The sequence below is a fragment of the Cricetulus griseus genome, chromosome 7 (assembly GCF_003668045.3).
Source record: "Cricetulus griseus strain 17A/GY chromosome 7, alternate assembly CriGri-PICRH-1.0, whole genome shotgun sequence".
NCBI classification, from domain to species: Eukaryota; Metazoa; Chordata; class Mammalia; order Rodentia; family Cricetidae; genus Cricetulus; species Cricetulus griseus.
In genome coordinates this window covers 33495264-33523011 of record NC_048600.1, presented here as the reverse complement: position 1 = coordinate 33523011, position 27748 = coordinate 33495264, and the positions used below count along the sequence as shown (strand labels likewise).

At 41.4% G+C, this 27748-nt stretch overlaps 1 protein-coding gene across 8 annotated transcripts in view; it reads left to right on the top strand.

The window, feature by feature from the left end:
• The window catches only part of Mrtfb (myocardin related transcription factor B), a 151477-nt gene that overhangs the window by 32464 nt on the left and 91265 nt on the right, over positions 1 to 27748 (top strand). For 2 of the 8 annotated variants that reach the window (XR_004770672.1, XM_027424761.2), the window contains exons 3-4: positions 6048 to 6199; positions 27101 to 27317. The exons of 1 other annotated variant lie outside the window; for it this stretch is intronic. Coding sequence is in view for 5 of the 7 variants with exons in the window: in XM_027424761.2 (XP_027280562.1) it covers positions 6188 to 6199; positions 27101 to 27317 (229 nt within the window). In the remaining 2 variants the exon portion in view is untranslated. Of the gene's footprint in view, positions 1 to 5460; positions 5688 to 6047; positions 6200 to 9307; positions 9503 to 27100; positions 27318 to 27748 lie in introns of those variants that run through there. 5 more of the 8 variants (XM_035447230.1, XM_027424763.2, XM_027424764.2 and 2 more) reach the window with 5 other exon arrangements.

The following is a 27748-nucleotide window of genomic DNA, read 5'->3' as shown; positions in this document are numbered from 1 at the left end:
TGTGTGAGCACATGTGTGTGGTGTGCTTGCCTCTGTGTGTGTGTGTGTGTGTGTGTGTGTGTGTGTGTGTGTGTGTGTATGTGTGTGTAGGCTAGAATCTGACTTCAGGGGTCTTAATCTCCAGTACATTTTTTAAAATTGGAAATGGATCTTCCAGTTCTACTAGACTGGCTGGCTGGCCAGTAAGCCCTTGAGGTCCTCCCCCAGCCCCACATGTTACAGATGTGTGCCAACATGCCCAGCTTTTGTGTGGATGCTGGGAATCTGAATTCAGGTCCTCATGCTTGCACAGCAAGCACTTTAGCTACTGAGACATCTATCTCCCAAACCCAGCTTCTTTATTTCTTTTTGTAAAATGTCTCTCCATGCAACCATAAAATTAATCAAGAAGCAAGAGTGGCTTTAGAGTAACTGATTAGAGCCCTGCAGAGGGGGCAGAGATGGTGGAGGAGGCCCCTTAGAAACAAAGAGCACTGGAAGCCAGGAGTTAAGGGCAGGCAGATAGGCACTAGTCATGCAGGGTTTTGAGTCATAGAGAGGATGTGTTAAGTGATCACCACAAATACCCCTTGCTTTTAGTAGAGTAGAAGCCAAATTCATTAGCTCAGAAGAGTGAGTTCTGGTACTAGGGGCATGAAAAAAAAGTAGAAAAGCCCCATTTACTGTTGGTGGGGATTCAAGTAGAAGTGTGTACAAGATTTTCTGAGCAGGTATAGAGAATCAAGTTGCTGGGCTGGAGAGATAGCTTAGCCTTTAAAGGCTAGTCTCACAACCAAAATATAAGAGGAATCAAGTTGCAGTTCATAGGCATGGCTTTGTGGTAGAGTCATTAATTTTTTCAGTTCAGCGTTTGCCTTTGTGGATCTGATAGAGGAACCCAGAGTTGGGCTTTGGCACATGGTGACTTCATTCTCTCCACCACTACACCAGCTTCTAGACTTGGTAAGGATATGAGTGGAAGTGGAGAGGGCTATTTGCCTGAGAGGAAGGAGTTGCTAAGGCTTCAGAGAGGTTCTGCCTGCCTTCATTCTGTACTCCCTTCCTTCCATGCCTCTGCCCTTGACTCACACTCACTCAGGACTCCATGCACTCTCACTCCACCATCATGTGTGTCAGTGTGTGCACTTGGACCTGTTCTTCACCAGCCCAGCATACTGGGGGCAACAGAGGACAGGGTGCAGTGGGTTACCTTGGAGAGGAGGGACAGGTAGAAGCAGCCGCTGGGGGGAACACCAGATGGGAATACCCATGCTGGGATGGCCATTCTCAGCTGCTGTGCAAAGCTCTCCTTGTACATGGCTGCCTTCCCCTGTTACCTTTCAAGGGTATAGCTCCACTGACTTGTGTCTTTCTGCCCTGACAGTTCTTTCCTATTCAGTTGGCTGTGGAGCAGGCTAGAATGTGATTCTTTGTGATGGGCTAGAAGGTAGAAAGGTGGGGAGAGGGGGTTGTGATGTGGAGGACTCAGGAAGTCCCAGGGTTTGAGACTCAGACCCGGGGAAAAAGGAGTTCAGGCAAGCCAGGGTAGCTTCCTGGCTTTTGTTGAGAGGCTTATCTTGCAGTGAGTAACTGAGGGAAGGTGACAAGCTTGTGGAGAGTAGCTGCATGAGGGGGTGAAGGTGATGATGTGAGGGCAGGAGGCTCAGAGCTGAGGGGTGGTTGTGAGGCAGAATAGTGAGCTGGGTTGGTGAACTGTACTGAGGCTTGTGAAAGGAAAATGGCTACTACTTGGAAGGGCTGCAAGGCCAGTGATGTCTTCAGGGTAAACAGCAGGACTCCTGGACTGCTCTTACTCTGCTGGCAGCCTAGTTTTAACTCAGCACTGTGTGGTTGCTTTGCAGGAGGAGTCTGGTGTCTCCATTCTCTTCTCTCTTGGACTGGTAGAGTAGCCTACCTCACAGCTACTGCTCCAAGGTTACTTCATTGCCTTCATTTCCTGAACTGCACCAAAGTGTCCCTGCCTCCAGGACTTGCAGGGACTACTCTTTATCCATGCCTGTAGTTTGCTCCTCACCACATTCAGATCTCTCTTCAAGGGCTCCTTTGGGCAGAAGGGAGCCCATCTCATTGATTAAGCACTCTTAGTCCCCACTAAGGGCTCCACTGTGGTCTTTTTCCCTCCCTGAAGATCACTGTTTGACAGCATACCCTTTATTAAATTGCTGATTGATATGGTACAGGAGGGCAGAGGTTTCTATCTTTATTTTTAATGGTGTATTTTCTGTGCATCTATTACAGAACTTGGCACATAGCAGATGTTTGTAAACATTAGTTGAGTACAAAGTGTACATAACCAAATAAGTGAAGAAAGGAATTTGGGGGGGGGGTAGCAAGCAGTCAGGGAGAAAGAACATGCTCACCCTGAAACCTTGGAGTTGAGGGTGGCAGAGGCATGGGGTGAGTTGTTCCCAAGGGAGGTTGAAGTTGAAGTGCAGAGAATGGGAAGGTTCTTGTTGTTCAGGAAGTCCTGAACTGCAGGGCCTGGGTGATTAGGATCCTACTTCCTGGCATGATGGCAAAGTCAGAAGTCAGGCCCAGGAACACTGGGGACTTTAGGAGGGATCAGGTCACCAGTGACTCTTGACAAGAATGGGAGATGGTGGTGATTTCACAGATGAGTGGCCGTGAAGTACCTCCCATCCTGCCCCCCATGCATATCCTCTCCCCAGTGCGTGTTTAGTTCCCTGTGAGCTCCTCTGGCTTAGTAGGTCTCTTTGTTTTGTTTTTAAGAATAAGAAATATTACAATACAGAACTAAAATGTGTTAAAGCTAGGTTTTGAGTCTGTTGCACTGACCGGATGTCAAGAATATGTCAATAGAGTAATTGGTATGGCTTGCTAGTTCTTTGGGACAGAGTACAAGCATTTGCTTTTCAAACTGTCACAGGTTCAAAATGCAGAGTATCGTTTATGCTGCTAGGGTTGTGGTTGGAAATTTGAACACTGCCAGAATCTTCCTATTGACATCTGAATAGCTCAAATTATACTTGTGGTAAATTTATGGTCCCAAAGTGCCCTACCAGATCGTCCTACCCTACAGTGTCGGCAGCACATTGCAGTGACCTCACTCACTGCTCAGACTCTTGAGCTCTCTAGATGCTTTCAGTGAACAGCCGCTCCTGCTGTCGCTGTGAAGTACACACTAGGTGTGCTTTGGGACACAAGAGGACTCTTCCCCACAGCAGAAAGGGTTTCAGCCTTTCATGGTCAATTTCCTATTTGTGCTGTGTTTTAGGGTTGAAGCATCTTCCTGAACCTCAGAAGTAGGAACCAGTTTGAAACAGGGTTTCCTCTGGATGGCAGCTTTCTCCTGCCAGCACTTGTGGCCTTGGCCCACTAGGCTATGCAGACTGTGGTTTCCTTGCCTCATCCCCACCCTCAGCTATTTATTTTTCACCCTCTGCTTTGCTTGAGTCCACTTTCTTCCTCTTTTTTGTGTGTTCCCTTGGGCTGAGGAGTTCTAGTTACATTTTTAGTTCTCAGCTTCACCTTCTCAGGGAGGTTTTGTAAAGTTCCTCTTTCCATGGATGCTGGGTTCCTCTCTCATGGACTGACATCCTTGGCTTCCTTAGCACAGCTTTGGTATGCTTCTATCATCATAAGCAGCATGTCCATGTATCTCCAACATCCATAGCCTCCAAGGAACCATCTTGATTGTCTTGCTGTGTTTTCAGCACTTAGGATAAAAAAAAAAAAAAAAAAAAAAAAAAAAAAAAAAAAAAAGGTAGTTATGGACTCCTGCAGAAAGCTCTTCCCAGATACTTTTGAATGAAAGAACAATAGAGTTGTGCATCTTCCTCTGCAGCCATGGCCATAACCACTGTCACTGCAGCACATTTGACACAAGTACAGAAAGGATTGGTCTCAATGCTAACAACACAGTCAGATGAATGGTGTACAGCATTGGCTTGGAAAGTGACTGCGCATCTCTTTCATCCTCCAGGCAGCAGCTGCATCCAGACTTAGCCCACTGAGAGGGGGGTCGGGGGCAGTGAATCCAGGAGTCAGGAAGGAAATAAGTAAAGCCTGTGCAATGGGTTTTTATTGTTGTTTCATTTTAGTTCTTTCCACAGATCATCTGAATCCCACGAGTCACTGGGATCCTGTTACCAAATTGCCAAGATTTTAAGGAACAATTCTATAAACTTATTCACGTGGCATCCATGTATGCCATGAGGGTTTCACACTTCTGTGCCTACAGTGATGAGTACACAAGTCATCCATTCTCCCATTTGTTCAATTTAATTAACTTAGTAAACATCCATTCTTTTTGTGTAGCTCCACGATCTCTTATTGAACCCTGCACCTGATGCATGTCAGAATACAGACTTTCTCCCATTTCTCATTGGCACATGTTAACTGCATGAGGCCACGACTCACATTATGATTTTCTCTACATATATGTAAACCATTTACTGCCCTCTTGACCCTCCTGCCCTTGCTATTGGCCCTTCATTTCCATATAGTTTCCCTTCTAGTTTCATGTATTTTTTTTTGGGGGGGGGGGACAGGTTTGTCTGTGTAGCCCTGGTTCTGTAGACCAGACTTGCCTTTAACTCAGAGATCCTTTTGCTTCAGCCTCCAGAGGTTGGTATTACAGATGTGAATGAACTACCTTCCTCACTACTGTTTTAAGTTCTAAGGAGATACTGTACTTCCCAGTAAGTCTGGAGCAGTACCCATAGCAGCACTGAGCACTGAGCACTGAGTAGGGCCCATACGGACCTGAGGTAGGCAGGTTCTGATTCTGCTGCCACACGGTTCTGGGAAGTTTGGACACCCAAAGTATGTAGGTTTTGCACTTTGGGGGCTTTCGGATAGCCATGTAGATAAATCTACACATTGGAGGTATGGTTGCCTGCCTTAGCATTGTTCAACAAGTGCCTCTCTGTGACCTTCATGGCCAGAAAAGTGATGAGCCTTGAGAGGCAAGAAGGCTGCTTGGCTCAACATGCTTCAGTAACCTGTGTTGGTTCATATTTAAGGTTATTTTAGGCATATTTAAGTTTGGTGAAAATGATTCTGGTGATAATTAACTTAATCCCACTGCCACAACAAAGCATACATAAATCTCCTTGAGGAACAAAGTAAGCTGGGGGGGGGGGGAGGAGGAACAGATCAGATGTAACTACATTGAAACTTTGTTGTTGTTGTTTTGAGACAGGGTTTCTCTGTGAAGCTTTGGAGCCTATCCTGGCACTGGCTCTGTAGACCAGGCTGCCCTTGAGCTCACAGAGATCTGCCTGCCTCTGCTTCCTGAGTGCTGGGATTAAAGGAATGCACCACCAACACCCAGCGCTACATTGAAACTTTTTAAAGTCTGTAAAGATAGGTGCTGTAGATTGACTGAGAAAAATTAATTTTACGATGGGAGAGTGTCCAGTGCCAGTGCTGGAAAATTCTCTAGCCACACTATAGCACGAAGGCCACCAGGCTAGAGAGCACCTCTGCTCCAGTCTTCTGGGTGGATAACAGGTTCTTCATTTCTTCCCTTGAAGGAACAACCCTGTGTGCTTAACATTCCAAGTTCTCCTAGTGCTTATCTGTGAGCACAGGACCTATATCTTCATGTACCCAGCCAGACAGCCTCGACTTAACCACTCCTTTAATCATCATCCTCATTGATTTTTCTTAGTCAGCTCCATTCTCCATACCCATCTTCTGAGCAGCCTCTTTCTGCCCTGAAGGTAAGCACCTTCTTGAGCTGTCACCACTCACTGGCAACAGCTCTCTTATTTTTCTACTGCCCAGTCCTCCTTGCCTGTTGCCTCTACCTTCCACCTGAAACAGTTCTTTAATTGTCCCACAGCCCCCATGTCCCTTGGTTCACCTGGAAATGTGAACAAAGTCATGTGTCTTTACACTTGGGGAGTAGAATCTCTTCCAGGGAAACATTTCTCACCCCAGCTCTAGATCCAGCATCCTACCTTGCTTTTTTTTTTTTTTTTTTTTTTCCCAAGAGCTTATACCTTTGCTGCTTTGTGATATGTTTATAGTTGTTGCTTCTCTGGAGCCTGCATTTTGGACATTCTCATCTTCTTTCTCAGGTCACTGGCACTTGGCCTATTTGGGCCCTGCACTTGGTTTCTGACACGTTCTCCTTCTTAGTCAGCAGACATGATTCTAAGCATCATGCCCCAGGATTTTCCACATTGGCACTCTTGCCATCTTTAGGTGAATGACGTAGATGGCCCTCATGGTAAGTATCACTGTAGGATGTTTAGCTGTATGCTTAGTCTTTACTATTAGATTCTAATAACTCTATTCCCAATTGTGACAAGAACAAATGTCTCTGGACACTGTCAAATGTCCCCTGGGTGCAAGGACAATCCAGCTGAGACCCACTGACTTAGAAGCAAAACTCTGTGGTGCTCTTTATGTTTCCACCTTAACATGCATCAATATTCTTAATGCAGGTTGTGATGAGTGCAATGGGCAGGTGGGTGGAGAGGCTGACTGCACTCTCCTGACACTAAGTCATTTTCAAGGATTGAGGCACCACTCACATCCTTTTGCCTGTTGGACAAGGAATTCTCTCTTGCTGTAGAGTCAGTCACTGGTTACAGCACCTTCTGATTTGTTGGAAGAGACCTTACAACCTACCAAGAAACATTGGTTAAAACAGTATGCAAGCCGGGCATTGGTGGTGCACGCCTTTAATCCCAGCACTCAGGAGGCAGAGGCAGGCAGATCTCTGTGAGTTCCAGGCCAGCCTGGTCTCCAGAGCGAGTGCCAGGATAGGCTTCAAAGCTACACAGAGAAACCCTGTCTCGAAAAAACAAAAACAAACAAACAAAAAAAAACAACAAAAAAAGCATGCAAATATTAAGAAGCATTCCTCACAATTTTAGTTTTATAGTTTTAGAAATTATTTAATGTTTATACTGCCTGAGACTATGTTCGTTGATGTTTTTCTAGCTGTTGGTTCATAGTGGACATCCAGCCTATAATAGTAAAAATGGGAATGCTGATGTAAGGTCTTCCAGAAGATAGTGTGAGCATCAGTGTCAGGTTCTTCAACTAAAGGGGCAAAATATAGTGTTGGTCTGGGTGGAGGGTTTGAGAATATTCCCAGTTATAGCACCTGAGTGAGTTTATAAAACTGGAACCCACAGAAAATAGGGTTCCTATTTTCCTAGAAAGAAGAAAAATAGATTCCTCCATGGGCTTTGATGTCAAACAGCCTAGTTCAGAATGTTTAGAGCCATGCTCACAAACTAACTGACAAAGCACAGCATGCTGGAGATCAAGCACCAGCCAAGCACTGGCCCGGTTGGTGATTTTAGCCTCTTCCCTCTCTTCCTCTTTGTTCAAAATAGAAGGTACTTGATACCTGAAAAATGCCATGAATACAAAAAAATGTAGAGAGAAAAATAGCCTCTACCCTTTGCTCCCTTTGTCCTACATTGAGAGCTAGAGATGACGTAAAATGAAAACCATACAGTGTGCCCCCCACCTCCTCATGGTGTTTGCTATTCCCATACATGGCTTGCACTACACTACGTGTATGTTTATAGGCAGCAGCATCCTTGGCTTATAGATATTGATCTTATAAGTGTACAGTGTGTACTTGTGTCTTGTGTTTTTGCTGTTCTAGGACAATACCACAGTTTGTTTCTGCACTTCTCTGTTGAGCAGCATTGCTCTGAACATGGTGGCTAGCCAGTGAACCCTGAGGATCCTCTTTTTCCAGCCCCCTCAGGTCCAGGATTCTAAATGTACATATCACATCCAAGTTCATAGGAGGGTGTTGGGGGTCAAACTGAAGTCTTGCTACTAAGATATCTCTTGCCAGGGCTTGGTCTTGTCAGCTTTTGCATTACCAATTTGAAAAATGCATTCCCTTAATGTCTACTACACTTGAGCATTATATCTTCTTGTATGACTTGGGTCTTTCTTTTATATTGTTGGGGTTTTTGTACATAGAGGTTTTTGTATATATTTTAGATTTCTGTGTATTGTAGATGTATTGATGTTTCCTTTATTAGGTGTTCTCTCCCTTGGCGTATCCTTCCAGAATGTGTATGCTTTGCCATGCAGCAGTTACATATCATCTGCACGTTCATGGCAGATCTTTTTACATATGTTTAATAGCTCCATGCTCTAAGATACACTGTGCCCTCCCCGCAAAAAATAAAAGTTTGTCCTGCTTTTTAGTGTTAGTCTTATCCATCTGTACTTTTTGTGTGTGACATGAGATAGGGAATAAGTTTCCATGAAAATATGCTAGTGACATGAGCCAACATGGCTATTGCATAGCCCATCTTTCCCCACCAGTTGCTAATACCACTTTGTCATTTGTTTGAATTGCCCACCATGTATGGCCTCTCCTTCTACAGTTGCCATTGCCAAGGCCTCATATGTTTGTATATTATTGGGGCGGGGGGGGGGGACTGCTGTGGTGGGATTAGACTCAAGGGTGGAGAAATCTTTGAGGGCCCCAGGAAAGCTGGTGGACCTGGCACTTCAGAGGCATTGAGGGCACAGATTAGACTTGACTGTAGCATCTAGGGCATCTCTGGTATATATAGCTGTCAGGACGGAGGCCATGATCTTTTAGCTGTAGCCTTAGGACTGAGAGTCTCACATGCTGAACTTTCCCCTTCCCTGTCCCCATTCCCAACTGTACTTCCTGTCTCTGGAGATCTTTCAGCTGATCCTTTTAAAACTCTGGTCCTCCTAAGAAGCCTTACTCCATCAGGAAGCCTAGGGCCCGCCAGCAGGAGGATTATTGGGAGGCACTATCTTCATTTGGAGGCAGTCTCTTGTTCTTGCCATTTTCCTTCTCAATTCATAGGGCCCACTCCCTCCCTCCCTCCCTCCCTTCCTCCCTCCCTCCCTCCCTTCCTCCCTCTCTCCCTCTCTTCTTTTTATAAACTTTTAACTTCAGGCCTATTTTTTCCTCTTTACTTTCTACTGAATTAAATCAGAAAAAGAACACTATATTTAAATGTCATTGTTCTTTTGAAGAAAAGCTTCTGTTTAAAATGTTTGTTTAAACTGCAGGGGGTATCTGTCAGCTGCCTTGCTTCTGCTGAGCGTGGGTAACATGACTTCTTTGGGTGTCAGAATGCATCACCATATTCCAGATGTAGCTGTCTACTTTGGAGTCTAGGCAAGTGGGACCACATTAGTGAGAATCAACATGGAGGAGACTGGCCTCTGTAGAGGTTATTAGGGCTTTGTGGAACCCCTGCCAATTATGTACTGTTTGGAAAAGAAGTAGTAAAAAAATATAGCAAATGAGAAGAGAAAGCTCAAAGTCTGTTTTCTTTTCAAATTGGGAATGTCTCCATTTGCTTTGCAGACTATAGAAGTACTACACAGTCACTGAAGGTCCAGCAATGCCTGATGGTGCAAAACAGTCCTGCTCGTTTGCAGTCTCTGCCCATGAGGTCTGGTGTAGCCATCAGCCACATGTATCTGCAGCACTTGGGATGTGACAGCACAGCTGTGGAGCTTGTTTGTCGTCCATGTCACTGTAACTTATCATCCTAGCTGGGTATGATGGCACATGTCTGTAACTCCAGCACTCTGGTGGCAGAAGCAAAAGGGTCTCTGTGAGTTCAAGGCTAGCCTGGTCTACATAGTGACTTCCAGGACTAAATAACAATATCCCATCTCAAAATAGTAATAATACTAATACTAATAATTGGACAAGAGGGATGAGCAGCAACTAAGATTCCCCAGACAGCTCAGCTCTCTCACTCCCAAGTGTGCTTCAGGACACACTTCCTCTGTACCTGCTCCTTCCCTTGCGGCACCATCTCTGTATCTCTGTTTCTTTGGCATGCAGCCTGCTATGCACACACTCTCTACCTGCCTTTGTCTTTCCCTTGCTTTCTCCATGTTCTTGTTATGTAGACAGTAGTCTGTTCTGTTCACACATCAATTGTTTTCCTTAGTTAAGCCACATTAAGGCCATTTTTAAAGTACCCAAGGACCTGTTTGTCTCCTTTTGGTCAATTGTGGTGTTATTTCAGTGGGATGAGTTCACCAACATTTGTTTTTAACCATCGGGTTGCTTCAGTTTATCTCTATTAATTTTTTTTAAGCAACATGTTTTCCTGCTTCATGTTTTGCCCGTATGCCTTGTAGTTTGTTCAAAACTGGGGACTCTTGTCTTTGCATTTGTATTTTGATAGCTGTTTGGATTTCCATGTAGTTGCAAATAAAACCCGTCAGAATGTTTGCCTGCATTTGAGGACTGTGTCACTGCTGGCTGACTTCCTAGTGTTCTTTTGACTGTCCAGTGTGCAAGGGAGGAGCCCAAGTATCACACTACTGTGGATGCTTGCTTGTAGCCCCAGGCAGCTGCCTTAGTCTTGCTTGAGGCCCCGATGGCAAGGTGGATGTGAGGGCAGATTCCTCCGAGAGGAGCTTGCTAAACAAAATGGGTTCAGTCTCAATGGAATCTCCATTGAGTCTGAACCCATTCTGCTCCAGATTCGTTCTGGATTTAAAAGGAAATGGAATTCTAACTCTTGGTTTAATGGTCATCAACCCTGGCTAAGAAAGCAGTCATGCCAGGCAAGGGGGCAAATAGGAGGTGCTCTGGGTGTAGAGCACAGCTTTGGGAGCAGTGAGGGCTAGCTGGCATGATTATTCTCTAGCCAATGCCCCAGTTTTATCCAGTTAGTAATTTTTACAATGTCCTCTGTAATTTTTCCAAAAATACCCTGTTGCCAGTCTTTTGATAAAGACTGGTTTCCTTTTAAAATGATAAAATAACCAATTGCTCAGTGCACTTGGCTGCCATGGAAGCCCCGTGTCTTTGGGGAGTGGGTTCTGCACGTTAGGTCTGTGGCAGAAGGTTCATAATATTCTGAGGTCATTTACAAGTCATGATTAAAGCGTTTAAATTTTCAAGTGAAAATCGTTTTCGTAAGGACTCTGATGTATTTATAGGAAATAATTAAAGCAATGCTGCTTGAAAACAAAGGATTTGTTAATATAAAATCCAGACTGTCTTTCCTTCTCTAAATACCTGCTTTTTGGGGACTCAGTACATGCCCTGGCACCCTACAGAGGGGCAGCGCTGACTGTGTGATGAGAAGTACATGGAACGAGGCTCACTGTACTGGTTGAAATGAAATGAAAATTTGGTGAAAAGTCTGAGCCTATGGAGACTGAATGACTAGTTTTTTTCAAGTAGCTTGAGGGACACCTTGCTAAAAACTGTATTTGCTTTTCCTTAAGAAAACAAAACATCTAGTTTAGCCATATAGACATGTTATGTTGCCAAATATCTTGACATCTAAATGCTTTTAACACCCTGAAGGTTGGAAAAATTGTACAAAAGTAACTAATTCTAGCTTCTGTTAGTTTTAGAAATAGGCTGTATCCTAGGGTGAATACAACACCACTATGCTAAACAGACATAGAATCAAGCTGCCTTCTAAATACCCCTGTGCCCATAGATTACCAAAGCTCCAAGCCTTACCAGAGGAGTTTCTATGCACAGTGGACTGTGCTTAACACAGAAACTCACAGCTTATCAAAGTGCAAAGATAAGTATCTGTAATATGCTCAGCCCCAGATGAGACCTCTATATTACCCACCTACCCCAGGCTTAGGGACCATCCCAGACGAGGCACTGGAAAGATTGCAAGAACCAGAGATCAGGGAGAACTGGGTTTAAAGTCTCTTCTGGGCATGACATTCTGTACCCAGGAACTCAGCAGCAGTGCCCACACAAGACCTGCACAAGAGCAAGCCAGTTAACATTCTAGTATGGAGTGGGAGGGGCTCAGCTGTGGAAAGTTGATGGCTTTTGGGGGAGTCAGTGGGCTCTTGATGGATTGGCCATTCTCCAGTTGACGGTCCTGCACAGGAATACATGGGCAGCACATTGGACTTGGTGTGTGATTAAACACACACACACACACACACACACACACACACACACACACACACACACACACACACACACACACACAGTGTTGGGAGGGGATGGGGACACAGTCGATAGGGGAGAAGTGGGGGATAAATATGACCAAAGTACATTGTATGACATTCTCAAAGAGTTAATAAAAATATTCTATGAAAGTTGAACTAGCCCAGTGCATTATGCATTTAGAACTGGCCTGCAGTGTTTCATGGAAATTTAAAAACCCTATTGTTATTATTCATCAGAATTTTTTTGTGTGTGTGTCAGGATAGTTGGTAGGAATAAACTGTCTCCATTTGGAAGTTTAAAGAACAGTTTAAGACAAGCTACAATGAGGTTTGACATGTAGTTTGAAATCTTTTAAAAAATGATTACTGTACTTTTTGTGTTATTTCACATAATAGACGCCGGAAACCAGAAATGTGACAGACAAAATAATAACACCAATTGCTCACATTATTGACATGGATTGATTTATTCAGATCTCTGCTGTTATTGTTTCTTTATCTTGTCAAAGTCAGCACCCTTTGGCCCTCACTCTTAGTTACCCTCTGTGGCTCTGAAGGTAACAGTGAAACCACCTGCAAGGTTTCAGGGCTGGAATTAGGTGCACCCTGGCCCACCTAATAGCAGAGACTGGCCCAATGGAAGGCCTTTGGGGGCAGGTCCTCTCACGGATTGTGATGCAAAGCAGACTCAGCTGTGTTTCAGGTGTCAGTGGTTCATTTTCTTTCAGCACTCTTGTATTTGATCACCAGTTAATGGTTCTGTTTAAAGCTAAAGGTCATTGGGTTGTCCTGTCATTTACATACCATAATATCCATTCATTTAAAGTGTAAAATTTGATTGTTTTGTAATTATATGGAATTTTATGGTCATTACTGCAATATAATTCACATAATTTTTAGTAAAACCAAACCCCCCACCCCCAATTGTACCTGTCAGTCCATCTCTTTCTGAACCCCAGTTCCAGGAAGTCACCAATTTAATTTGTCTCTGCAGGCCAACTTCGGGAGCTGCATGTGTATGGAGCCACATAGTGTGCATTGTCTGGCTGCTGGCTTCTTTCACTCTCCATAATATTTCCAAGTTTTGTCCCTTTTCATGTGTGTCAAGATTGCTTCCTTTCTTGTTACTGAGTAGAATCCATTGCATATGCCCCACTGTGTACCATTCACTACCTGACAGTTTGTTAATGGTCGTTGGTGATTTTGAATGATGCTGCTATGAACATTTGCCTCCAAGTATTTGTGTTGATGTTTCTGTTGTGCAGGTAACTTAGGAGTAGAATTGCAGGATCTCCTGATGAAAATTATGCTTAATATTTCAAGGACAATTCAAAGTTTTCCAAAATAACTATAGCAGTTTGCACTTGGATAGCACTAGCAGGCTTTCTGTTTTTCCCTTCACTCCCCAGCATTTGTTTCTGTGAACTTTTGTTGCTGTTCTAATAGTAGTTCTGAAGGGTGCTCCCCCCACTCTTTTTGTGAGTTTAAAGATGACATGATAAATATTGTTTTTTATATAAATTTTATGTAAATTAGAAACAATCTTATTTTACATATCAATCCCAGTTCCTTCTCCCTCTCATCCTCCCATGTCCCCCACCGATCTCCCCATCCTATTCCCCATTCACTCCCCAGGGAGGGTGAGACCTTCCATGAGGGATCATCAAAATCTGTCAAAAGTCATTTGGGGCAGGGCCTAGGCCCTCCCCTGTGTATCTAGGGTAAGAGAGTGTCCCTCCATGGGAAATGGGCTCCCGAGGTTTGTTTGTGCACTAGGGATACATCTTGGTTCCACTGCCAGAGGACCCATAGACTGCCCAGTGCTCCTAGCTGACACCCACGTTCAGGGTTCCTGTTTTGGTCCTATGTTGGTTCCCCAACTGTCAGACTGGAGTCCATGAGTTCCTACTTGCTCAGGTCAGCTGTTTCTGTGGGTTTTCCCAGCATAGTCTTGACCCCTTTGCTCATCACTCCTCCCTCTCTGAAACTGGATTCCAGGAGTTTGGCTCAGTGCTTAGCTGTGAATCTCTGCTTCTGCTTCCATCAGCTACTGGATGAAGGCTCTAGGATGGTATTTAAGGTAGTCATCATTCTCTAAATTATAGGGGAAGTGCATTTGAGGTAGCCTCTCCACTATTGCTTAGATTCCTAGTTGGGGTCGTCCTTGTGAATTTCTGAATAATTCTCTAGTGCCAGATTTCTTTTTAAACCTATAGTGGCTCCCTCTATTGATGTGTCTCTTTCCTTGCTTTCCTCTATTCATCTCCCCATGCAATCTTCCTGATCCTTCATGTTCTCCTCCCCCATCCTCTTCTCCCCTCCTCTTTCTCCTCTCTCCCTCCCCTTTCCCCCCTCCCCCCATGCTCCCAATTTGTTCAGGTGCTCTTGTCCCTTTCCCCTTCACTGGGGGACCGTGACTGTGTATGTCTGTCTTACGGTCCTTCCTGTTTCCTAGGATTATAGGCTGGTACTCCTTTGCTCTGTGTCTAATATCCATATATGACATTTCCCCTACAAACTGATGCTTGCAGAGAGGTGCATGTCTTCCTTAGAGAAGTGTGTTCAAATTGTACGTGTAGCTTAAAATTGTGGTGTTGTCCCCTTGTTGAGTTGCAAGAGTTCTCTGTATTCTGGATTTCTATCCAGATCTGTGATTTGAACAGTAATATGGAATACCTGCTTCTCACTAAGATTCAGTAGTTTCCTCTTGCGTAAGATTTCTTTGTTGTCTGCCTTTTGTCAGTTTCTAGAGTTCTAAAATCATCGTTTTGACACTGTTCCTCTCTCTATTGTTCTGGAAGTCCTGTTTCCATTTCATTTTGAACAAGTTCCTAGAACATAAAGTGCTGGGTCAAAGGACTGATGCATTTGTCGTTTTCATAGGTGTTAGTAATTTTTTTTTTCACAAAAAAACTGACAGTTTATACTTGTGTTGCACAGGTATGGCTCAGGCTTACCAGTGACACGTGTTACCAACTTTTGGCATTTGGCCCATGCAGACATAATTAAAAATAGAATCTCATGGTAGTATTTTGTTTATTTTCTTATTTATTCCTAGTGCTGAAATTGAAGTCTTGAAGTCAGAGTTTTACACAAGCTAGGCAAGTGGTGGACTCCTGAGCTATGTCCCTAGCACCCTTCCCTCTGTAAAATCTTTTTTTTTTTTTAAGATAGGGTCTTGTTGAATAGGCAGGCCTTGAGCTTGCAACCCTTTTGCCTCACTCCTTGAGTAAACTAGTACTTCAGGCTTATACCACCAAACCCAATTTGACTGGCCCGGTCCAATCTTAAAGGCATACTAGCGAGAGTCCCAGTCCCCATTGCTATGTGACAGATCACCTCCAAACCTGTGATTTCTGTAGGATTTGGGAAAGGCTCCTTGGGAAAGTTTTAACTTGGCCTCTGGTATGGTTGTGGCCAGGTGGAGCTACAATAGCAAAGGAAAGATAGCTGAAATAGTTGGGGCTGGGGGCTGACTGGATATCTCTTTGTCTCTCCATGTCTTCTCAGAACTGCTTTATGTGATGTGTTTGTGGCTTCCTTGTGGTATGGCAGCTTTGGGGCAGTCAGCTGGCTTACAGGGTGTCTCATTTACTCCAAAGATAAGTGTCCCATGAGACCTTGGAAGACCTATTGTCTTACTTAGGGTTTCTATTGCTGTGATGAATACCAGGACCAAAATCGACCTGAGGAGTAAAGGGTTTATTTGGTTTACACATCCCGAATTGAGGGAAACTGAGGTAGGAGCTTAAATTGGGCAGGAACATGTAGGCAGGAGCTGATGCAGAGGCCACAGAGGAGTACTGCTTGCTGGCTTGCTGTCTGTGGCTTGCTCAGCCTGCTTTTTTTTATAGAACCCAGAACCATCAACTCAGAAGTATACCCACAATGGGCTGGGTCCTTTCCTAGCAGTCATTAATTAAGAAAGTATCCTAGAAACTCGCATGCCTACCACCTACTCTTATGGAGACGTTTTCTCAATTGGGGTTCCTTCCTCTCACATGACTCTAGCTTGTGTCAAGTTGACATAAAGCTATCCAGCACACCTATAATGACCTAGTCTTCATAGTCACATGGAAGTATATCCCTTTCTTGTAGAAGAATCTAGCCAAGACTCAAGCAGAAGGCTATAGGCTCTGCCATCTATGGGAATGGCTACATTTGAAGTGTATGAATATATGAAATGAGAAGTAGTGTCATATTCTTTGGGGAAAACAATCTGCTACCACAGTTTCAGCAATGAAAGGAGACTTCTAATTGAAAGACTTAGACATTTTCACACAGGTATCCATAAGTTGGCTGTCCAAAGAGGAGGTTAGTTCTGATTCTGAAATGATTTGGATCTTTTACAGTCCATCTTTAGAGAGACAGTTTAGGAAGTATTTGGCTTAACTAGTTCAGACATGAAAAATGGTCTACTGTCAATGAACCCCACATGTGAAATAATACAGATATTGCCTAGCAAGGAGGAAGAGTTGAACTTTGTGAGCCTTTAGAACTTTAAGTCAATCTCATTTAGCAAGCTCAAATTTATAATCCAACTTCACACTTTAATACATTAGAACCAAGGTAAATGAAACACAAGCCAAGTGGACAGCAAGAAATGAAGATGAATGCAGAATAATAATACAGGAAATGGAAAAATAATAAAAGTTGGTACCTTGACAACATCAACTTTAAGCTATTCTGACAAAGAAAAAGAATTCAAGTTACTGAAATCAGGAATGAATGTGGAGATAGAAATTCTGGCCTGCTTAGCATTGTATAGAGTGCCTAGCCAGGACAGTCAAACAAAAATGAGATAGAGATGTTTAGGTAGAAAGGGAAGAAGTGAAACTATCACGATTTGCAGATCTCTCTCTCTCTCTCTCTCTCTCTCTCTCTCTCTCTCTCTGTCTCTCTCTCTCTCTCTCTCTCTCTCTCCACTCCCCCTCTCTCTCCCTCCCCCCTCTCTCTCCACACACTCCTTGAAGAACCCAAAAAAGAAAACCTGTTAAGGCTTTTCAGGTTGCAGGGGAAACGACTCATGTGCAAAATGAAATTCATGTCTTTGTATTCACAATGATAATTTCAAGAAGAAATCATCCAAAAGATAAAATACCCAGAAGAAATTTAACCAAAATATAACTGGAAACCATAAAACATGGTTGAAAGAAATTAAAGACAATCTTTTTAAAAAGTGGAAAGGCATCCCATAGTTGGAAGAATTACTATTAATGATGACTATATTGGCAAGTTTGCTGTAGATTCAACACAATATCCTTGAGTTTCCTTAAAAACCTGTGCTTGAAAAAAATGGGTCATGGGCTAGAGAGATGGCTCAGAGGCTAAGAACACTTCTGTTCTTCCAGAGGTCCTGAGTTCAATTCCCAGCAACCACATGGCAGCTCACAACCATCTGTAATGAGATCTGGTGCCCTCTTCTGGCCTGCAGGCAGAACACTGTATGCATAATAAGTAAATCTAAAAAAAAAAAAAAAAAAAAAAGAAAGAAAGGAAAGAAAAGAAAGGAAAAAATGGGCAAATTAAAGTTCACATGATAATGCAAGAGACCCAGAATAACCAAAACATCTTGAAAAAGAACAAGAGTTGGAAGATGTCCACTTTTCAGTTTTAAAACTTACCACGGGGGTCAGGCATGGTGGTGTACACCTTTGTTCCCCAGTATTTGGGAGGCAGAGGCAGGCAGATCTCTCTAAGTTCCAGGCCAGCCAAGATTGCATTGAGATTGTCTCAAAAGCAAAACAAACTAAAACTTACTACAGACATGCAGTAAGACATTGTGGTACTGACTTAAGGATAACCACAATGTGAACGAACTGAGAGTCCAAACATACATGCCTGGTGAGTTCAGTTTAAACAGGAGTAGCAAGACCATTTAAGTGGATAACCTTGCTGTTTGTAAAGGCACACACTAGTCATCCCAGCCCCTAGGAGACTAAAGCAGGAGGGCCACAAGTTCAAGGCCAGAGTGAGACCCAAACAGTTGAACTACAATACTTTAAACAGAGAACAAATTATATATACATACATATATAATATATATGTATACATCATATATATATATACTATATATATATATATATTTTTTTTTTTTAGTTTCTTAGGTAATACAATAAAACAAGCAACCAAAGCAAAGCATGGGTAAATTAGACTTCATCAGAATTAAAGACTTACTATTAGAGCACACTATTAAGACAGAGAAAGTCAGTCTTACAATGGGAGACAGTGTTAGCAAATCTATTTTTAGACAGATTATTACATTTATTTTTAAATAGAAGAAAACAATTGCACTAATTGAGTGTCTTTGGATCACAACAAAAAGAAGAGGTTTAAAAACCCATCACAGAGGTCAATTTAGGCAGATATGTTTGGATACCTTAAAATATGTTACTTAGTGGACTTCCTTGGTAATAATCATGTAACTGTATTTCTTATATTATGGAAATGAATAACAATGCCAAGCATGTCATAGTGACACTAATCTACTAGACTGAAATTAAATCACACTTCTTGAGTTTTTAGGAGTTTAAACATTATGAGTAATTAATATTTCATTATCAGAAGAACTCTGGCAAGCTTCTTTCCAAATCTTTGGAATTTCAGTGTTATCTCTGTACTGGATGGCAGTGGCTCTGTTTTTTTGGCAGGTGGGGCCTATGTCAGCACATCTATTAAGATATAATATTAGTTATGTTTAATGTACAAATTTAAGTAGAAATGACTGTTCCAATTAAATAATATAAAGACAAATATTTTAAAATGGGCATTCCTCCAAAGTACATAAATGGCTTATACTTACAAAACAGATATTCATTATCATTAGGTGTTAGTGTTGGGCAAATTAAAACCACAATTAGATGTCAGTTCATCTACTTGGTTATCATTTTAAAAAAAGATTTATGGGTGCTGGGTATGTGGTTCAGTTAGTGTATGTAGTTCAGTTAGTGTAGTGTTTACCTAGCATGCAGGAAGCCCTGAATTCAACCCCTAGTCCCACATGAGCTGGGCACGATGGTACAAGTCAGTAATCCAGCACTTAAGTAGAAGCAGGAGGCTCAGAAATTCAAGGTCACTGTCTGCTGCATAGAACATTTAAGGGCAACCTGGGCTATATGAGACTGTCTAAAAATAAAATTAAAAAGATGTGCAGAAATTGGAGAAGTCACATTTTCCTGGGATGAACATCAAACAGTACTGCCTTGTAGATGCCAGTTGAACATTTCCTCAAACAGCTAAATGTAGAGTTACTCTGTGACCCAGCAATTCTATGTGTACTCCCAAGTATCGAAGGTTTAGGCAGTGGGCTTACAGCGGGCGTGTTGGGGTTGGCTAAAAAGTTCTCAGGGATCAAAGGGATATATGTTCACACAGGATTTGTACATTAGTGTTCTTATGTAGCTTAATTCACAATAGTCAAAGTCTATCATGCCAGGAATGGGGAAACAAAATATGGTAAATCCACAAAGTGATTTATTTAACTGTAAGAAGCCATGTAATATTGATACTTGTGACAATATGAGTGAGTCTTGAAAATACATTAAGTAAAAGAAGCTACACACACAAAAAAAGGTCACACAGTCTGTAATTCTGTTGCTAACAAAATCTGTAGAGCCAGCAAATCTGGGGATACAAAAGGCAGATTAGTGACTGCCAGGCACTGAGAGAAGAGATGAGGAAACAAATAGCCATGAGTTCTTGATAAACAAGAAAATATCTTATTTACAACTCAACATTAAAAAATTTGAAAATGGGTATTTCTTATCCATAGCTATAGAGCAAATGATAAAATGTTCATATATATATATATATAACTTATTTTATATACAAAATGAGAATGACACAACTCATGAATGTTTTGAAGGACTAGTAAAATCATAGTAAATTACCTCATACTTTCTAATGATATCAGATGCTTATTGACAGTATTCTTTTAAAACCCTAAAGATGAGCTCTGAGGTATTGTATGCAAGTTTTCATTTTGCAAGAAATCAAAGAGTATATTAAATAAATAGCTGGGTTCTGATTAGCGATGACTTTGGCACCAATGTTGTTGACTCTGAGTGCTTGGTAATCAAACCTTGCCATCCTCCACTACAGGCTTAATGCTTCCTGCTTTCTGTACTCCCTCTTTCCCAGGACAGAGCTGTGACCAAGAGGTGATGCTGGAGTTTGGTAATGCATTTCTGGTCTAACAGCGGAGTCATTTGCTAAGTAGAAGTTAACTGCATTTACTTCTAATCTGCTTAGGCTGTTGCAGTAACTGAAATGTTATGTAAACAGATACACTCAGAGTACACAATACTTGATGTGTAGACACACAAAATCATGTTGCAGAAATACTTTTGAAACAGGTGAGAAACTGGAAAGGAAAAGTGGGTTGAGCCTGGTGGTGTCACACCTTTAATCTCAACACTTGAGGGAAGAAGCAGACGGATCTCTGAATTCCAGGCCAGCCTGATCTACATACAGAGTGAGTTCTAGGACAGCCAGGGCTACACAGAGAAACCATGTTTCAAAAAGCAAACAAAAACCTAAAGAAGTGGGTTGAAAATTTGAAAGTATAAACACATTTTGTACTGAAAATTGAGTGTTTATTCTGCTTTCTCAAAGCAAAACCTGGAGATCACAGGCATTATGTATGAGACAAGTTAGGCCCTCTCTGTCAGAATGCTGGTAGTAAATGGCCATTTGCACACTTTATTTAAAGGAAAGTGTTTTAAGATCTGCCCATTCTGTTGTCTATTCTTTTAACTAAGAATTCCAGTCTACGAGTCAGACTGTGTGTTATATCAAACACGAGTGTTCTGATTAAGTGCTGAAGAACTGAGTCACAAGTTAGGAGCTCATGGCTCTAACACCTCTGCTTACTTACTTAGTCACCGCATCCTGGGCAAGTATATCAGACTTGGATTTTTCATGTAAATTTAAACTTAAATTCTGTTGATTGCTAATATGAAGAAGAGCAAACAGCTAGGGGGAAAGACACTTCTGTTTAGTTTCTCCTTTCCTTATATGTCTCTCTTACTCATTTATTCTTGATGTAGAGTGCTTGGAAATGAAGATATGGTATATTTTTCTTATCAGTTAAATAAAATGCTTGGAAGGTATGATTCAGTGGCAGACTTTGTCGCAAGGCCCTGGGTTCAATTTTCAGCATTGCACAGAAATAAGTAAATGAAATATTTAATGTTTTCAAATATTTACTTCTTAGCATCTAAATCAAATGCCAATTTTGGTTCAAAATCAGCAGTTGCTTTAATTGCAGTGTTTACTAAATATGAAAATCATTCTTGTTTAAAATTAATCCTCTAATCAGTTTCATACTCTATAAGAATCATTCACTACAAGTAAAATTTTGAAAACAGATGCTCAAGCTAACATTTTACCTAATGCATTTTACTTATATTACTTAGAAGTGATTGACATTAATTCTGTCTTTTTAATATAAAAGTTGAAAAGCTACATGTATTCCATACTTTCACCAATCCTGTTTATAGATCATACAGACTGTTTGCTTAGATGTCATCATTGTGCTCATCAGGACTGAGTTGTTGGGAAAACAGCCTGCAGCCTGCTCCAGGTTGAAAACAAACCATTACTTGGCATTCTCAGAGCAGTAACCGTGTCTACAGAGAAAGGTTGTTACATAACTTTCTGTGCAGGGAATTGTCAGTATTTGGTATATTTATAGTATGTTTTGTCCTGCATTTAATAGCTGCATATAAAGTCAAACTGCTACTAATAACAGCACTACTTAGAGGTGTTTATTTGAATGAACTATAAACTATTGTCAAAAGATGCCCCTTAATCTGGCAGTGGTGATGCATGCCTTTAATCACACAGTACATGGGAGGCAGAGGCAGGCAGATGTCTATGAGTTCTAGGCCGGCCTGGTCTACAGAACAAGTATTAGGACAGCCAGAACTACACTGAGAAACCCAGTCTTGGGAAGAAGGGAAAAGATGCCCCATTTATACCATTACATCAAGTCCGAAGCTTCCATTTTTTGGCATCTGGAGTATAATTCGGACAGCTGTCTCTGTCCCCAGCCACACCTATCTTTCATAACTCTTGCCTGGGAGTCTGCAATTTTCCCCCAATGCAATGGGTATTCCTGCTGTGTCTTTCACTCCTTTCCCCTCAGTGTGTAGTGTAGCACCTACCTTCCAACTGTCCATCTGGAGGCATCTACCCACCCTCAGCTGTTTGACCTTTTGCATGGTCCAGCCCTGACACTTTGGAATTGTCTCTTGAATGCTGTTGGAACTTAGCTCCATCAACACGGCCATGCATAGTTCCTGGCATTTCACTGTATGCCACAGTTACCTTGTTAAAATCCAATTCTGGACTGATCCCTGCTCGAGTCCCCATCCCTAACCTGAGCTACTCTGCCACCCCTGCCTGACTCCTCCCCTCTCCCTTCCACTTTCTGTTGTTAGACTATCTGCCTGTGCTGCTGCCTTTTCCTACCAGACAAAAGCTAGCTTGCCCTCATGGACTACCCTGATGTGCCATGGGCATGTTGGGTTCTGTTAAGGTCCCAGAGCCATCTTCTTTGATCTCCAAGCCATCTTCTCTTCACACATGCTACAGTAATTGTTCTCTGTCCATTTTACCCTCATTGCACAGATGGTTTCTTCTCTGTGAAAGGAGTCTGGATCCTTCTCCTTTGCTCCCCTCAGAGGCTGGCTGTTACAGTAAAGAAAGAGAAGCACTCCTACTAGGCATAGACGCCTCCTAATCAAGATATTCTTTTCTGTGGTTATTTTGATCCATTTATACAACTGTGAAGTAACATTTATTAATAAAATATAAACAGGTTTGATCATGAGTTTTGATTGTGTGTGAGTAATTTTGTCTTTAAACATCTTTGTCCAAACCTGCTATTTTACCTTATTTATTTAGACTTTAGACGTTCATTTTTGTCTTATTGTTTGTGATTCAGGGGAACATGAAAAGCAGAGACAGAGTTTTGCTACAACTAAGGCAATTTTTTTTTTTTTTTTTTTTTTTGCTGCATGTAGTGGGGTAATCCACTTATCCAAATATCCACATTTGACTAGTTGTGTATTGAACTTCTGAAGCTCCTCACACACATGGCTTGAGTGCCTTATTTAGCATTTCCCATATGTGTTAGTTATTCCATTTTGAAAGAAGATTGAGAAATCAAAGAAGTAAAAACAAAAAAAGGTAATGCCTGCCATTTGTTTTCCATATTAAAGTGATTTGTTTATTATTAATAATTTTTATTTTTTAATTACAGTATAATTACATCTTTCTCCTCTTCCCTTTCGACCCCCTTTTTAATTGTTGTTACGTATGTTTGTATTAAATGTTACCTGTTCAGTCTGTATCATGTTACTTGTTTTCAGGCCTCATCATTTGGTGTTGAGTAACCAATTGGTGTGTCTTCCCCAAGAAAGATGCTTTCTCCCACTCTCAATATTCCTTAGTTTCCTCAAAGTCTTTGTCTAGGGTTAAGGCTCATTAACTTTTTCCAGCCCACATTAGTGTGTCTGATGGTGTCGTCCTCGTTCAGCTCATGTTTAGGCAGCCATATTGGTGAGACTTTATGGGTGGAGCTTCTGTTTTAAGCAATCACAATCTCATAGCAAACTCTGATCCTTTAGCTCTTAGACTTTCTCAGTCTCCTCTCCTGCAGTGTTCCCTGAGCCTCAGGTGCAGGAGTTGTGTCATGGATGTATCAGTTGGAACTAGGCTCCACAGCTGTGTGTTTTGATTAGTTGCAGTTTTCTGCAATGGTCTCCAGCTGTTGCAAAGAGATGTTTCCTTAATGAGGGCTGAAGACTACTCTTAACCAGCTAGACCCTGGAGAACGATGTCTGGTTTGTCTTAAGAACAAAAGTTGAGTCCTGGTTTGATGTTACAATATTCTCCTGTGTGCTTACTTCATGCCAGATGAGTGCTGGATGTTCTGTTTTGGAATGTTTCTGTTACTAAGTTTTGTAAGGAATAAACTCCCTAGTCATTCTCCACATTGTCAGTTCCAGACAAATCAGTTTTGTCACTCTGTCCACTTCAGATGAGTGATATTTACCTTATTGCTCAGTTTTGACCTAGTGGGACAATTTATTCTTATGTTCTTTCTTTACCATCTCATGATGGCTTACGTTAGATTTCAATTAGACTTCTAGACAGAGTGCTGTTTGTAATAGATGTTGAATTTCATTTTCAAAAGAAATTGTCAAGCACCTAATAGACTTTAAGATGACATCCTACAAATTTCAGACTATATTCCATGCTCTATCAAAAATGTTCAGGAATATTAAGTTAATTTTTTTGAAAACTTACTCTTTTCCCTTTGCTACATTTTGTAAAGATTTACTTAGCTTATAATTTTCTCAATTTGGAAGTGTGTGGGAGTTTAAGGTGAGTAAAATGTCAAGGCGTAAGTTGAAAAAGAGATCTTTCAATATTAAAAACAGGTAACATTGCCTTGAAAATATTTTAAAATCTCTGTCTAAAGGACCCTCTGGGTCAGTACCACTGATACTCAGAGTTTGTACATCTTGCCATTCTGTAGGTATCATGGTTCTTGTGTCTTTGAAATATTTTGGTATGAACAACTTTTATTTTGTGGGAATAAATAATTCAAAATGAAAATTCAGTGCTGAAAAATCTTTGAGTTGTAGTTTAATGTTTCTTAGTAAAATAAGTAATTTTGCCTGCAAATTTATCTACCTAATAGGACCTTTTGAAGTCAACATTATTTGATAGCAATGTATTGTCTTCACCGTCTTCTTAGCTTCCTCTTAGTGTTCATTTACCTCTCCCAGAATCATCTCTTTTTCTTTTTTAAGTGTGTTAGTTGTGAACATTTATTTTTGGACTGAAAAATCAGACATTGTCAACCTCTCTTTTGAGTGTTTAGCCCCTTAAAATGTAATATAATTATTAGAATGTTGGGTTATGACCTACTATTTTATTCATTGTTTTTGTTTGTCTCATCTTCCTTCTCACCATCATCCCTTTCTTTTGGGAGTTAACTGGGTATTTTTTAGAGTATCATTTAAATTACACTATCAGTGTTTTAGCTAAGATTATTTGTATTGTTGTCTACAGTTATTTTAGGAATTCTGCCTTAACTTCTCAGGCAGTATTTTTAAAGATTTTGCCTACAATCAATAGAAATGTGAAAAGGATGATTGCATTTGCCCCCTTCATCCTGTAGAGTCTTTGCTGCACATGTAATGAATGCTTAGGGATCTCCCAAAGATCTGGGGTATAGTTTATACTTTTTGAGGAACTGAATTGAAAGAGACAAGGGATACATCCAAATTATACAGGCTAAATTACTTTCAACAGAGATGCAAAGACAATTTAGTAGAGAAGGTGATCTTTTCCACAAATGATGCTGTGGCAGTCAGATGTCCATAAGCCATTAATATTGGTTCATATCTCACTGCATATATAAAACTTTGCATCTTGCACTTAAATGTGTGATGTCTTTCTACGTCTAGAAGGAAACACAAGAGTTAAGTTCTGTGACCTTGTACTAGTCTAAGATTTATTAGCTACAACAACAGAAGTTTGACACATAAAGTATTTGTAAATTGGACCTTACCAAATCAAAAATGCCTAACTTTTATAAAACAACAATGAACACAAAAGTGGAATGCACTGACTGGCATAGAGTAATTGCCAGAAGCATACTCACAAAGTGCTTGTGTCCAGAATATACAAAAGATCCAAAATTCAATTGTAAAAAAGCAAACAAACAACTGCATATTATTAAAAATGAGCATATTTCATCATATACTTAATCCAAGAACATAAAAGGATGGGAGATAAATACATAAAAAGATGCCCAACATCATTAGTCACTAGGGAAACAGTTTAAAGAGGGCTGGAGAGATGGCTCAGGGGTTAAGAGCACTGGCTGCTCTTCCAGAGGATCTGGGTTTCATTCCTAGCACCCACGTGGCAGTTCATAACTGTCTATAACTACAATTCCAGGGGATCTGACACCCTCACACAGACATTCATGCAGGTAAAACCCCAAATGTACATAAAATAAAAATCAGCCGGGCATTGGTGGCACATGCCTTTAATCCCAGCACTCAGGAGGCAGAGGCAGGTGGATCTCTGAGTTCCAGGCCAGCCTGGTCTCCAGAGCGAGTGCCAGGATAGACTCCAAAGCTACACAGAGAAACCCTGTCTCAAAAAACCAAAAATAAATAAATAAATAAATAAATAAATAAATAAATAAATCTGTTTTTGAAAAAAAACTACCATGAAAAACCTCATGCCCTCTAAAATGAAAAGAATCTACAAAAGGATTGTCAAGGATAATAGACCAGCTGGGATCTGGTGCCCCACCACTAAGGGTGGAAAACACTTTTCCAGCTTCTTACAAATCTACATATACTGCTGTCATGTAATCTGGTCATCCCATTCCTGATATGTAGGAGAGAGGTGGAAGCCTGTATCCAGGTTCGTATATAGGAGAGTTTCTGTGTTGTAATAGTCAAAACTGCATACCACCCAGCCACTAGGCAGCTGACAGTCTATATGTAGAGAATACTACTGTGTAAGTAGGCCACAGTTTCAGCAGGCAAGTTGCCACTGCATAGCATGGATGGACTGCCATTGCCTGGCTTCCGATTCAGCACCTAACTATTATCACATGCTTGAGGTTCTTGTATTTTTTTATTCTGTTGTTACCAGCTTCTTAGTCAGCACAATCCAACTTATGCTGTGGTAACATACAAAACCAAGTCTCTGTGACCTAAAATAAAATTTCTTTCCCTGATGCACTGTGTTTTCTTTTTTCTGGGTTTGTTCATTCTGAGACCCAGGCTGATGAAGGAGTTTGTGACTGTTGACTAATTTAGACTCACCCAGAATAAAGGCACCGAGATGGACTTGCAAGCCAGCCCATTTCTTTTACTTGGTATTTGCTGATTTCTCATTTTAGCATGTGCTGAAATCTTTAAATGACATCAATAGCTAGAATTTTCTTTAATCCTTGTACAAAAATATATGTAAATGTCATTTAGATTTTATTCACTGTAGAAATTCTTTTTAGGTAGGGATCATATTCCTGTGAGTTGGACAAGGAACCTGGGATATAGAAAGGGTGAGTTGGTAATAGACACACAGCAGTAGAACTGAGCTGTAGTGGAACCTAAGAAAAAACTTAAACCATTTAATTTACACTTTTTAAAAATTTTGTCAGTCTCTTCAACAGGCCACGTCTGAGAGGTGTCTCATACTCCCTGTTGTCAGTGGCTGGAACATGATGGATCACACAGGGGCCATAGACACAGAGGAAGAGCTGGGTCCTCTAGCCCACCTTGCACCAAGTCCTCAAAGTGAGGCTGTGGCTCATGAATTCCAGGAGCTCTCTCTACAGTCCAGTCAGCACTTACCCCCTCTGAACGAACGGAAGAACGGTGAGTGTTTGAGCTGCATGTGGGTCTTTTATCTTGGGGGTCACCCTCTTTGTGAGTCTAGCTAATTCCCACTTATGAGTGATGCTTTATCATTTACACTGGCAGTTCCCACTGGGGACAATTTCCCAGAGGTACAAGATAGTTCCTAAGAAGGGGCAGTATTTCACTTCCCATCTGCTTCTTTGCTTGTGTGACCAGTAACTGTCTGCACTAGGAAGACCTTTTCCTGGAAAGGCATTGTGAAGGTGCTGATGCCAAAGAAGTAGGTAATGGCCATGACCTCCTCCCTTTTGCCATCTTAAGTGTATTAGAACTTAATTTCAGAGATGGTAAGAGTTAGCTACCTCAGTGAAAGCAAGAACTTCATGAGTTTTTAATACTAATGGGCACAGGATGACCTAGGTTCTATTTGGAGCCAGTTCATTCTTATA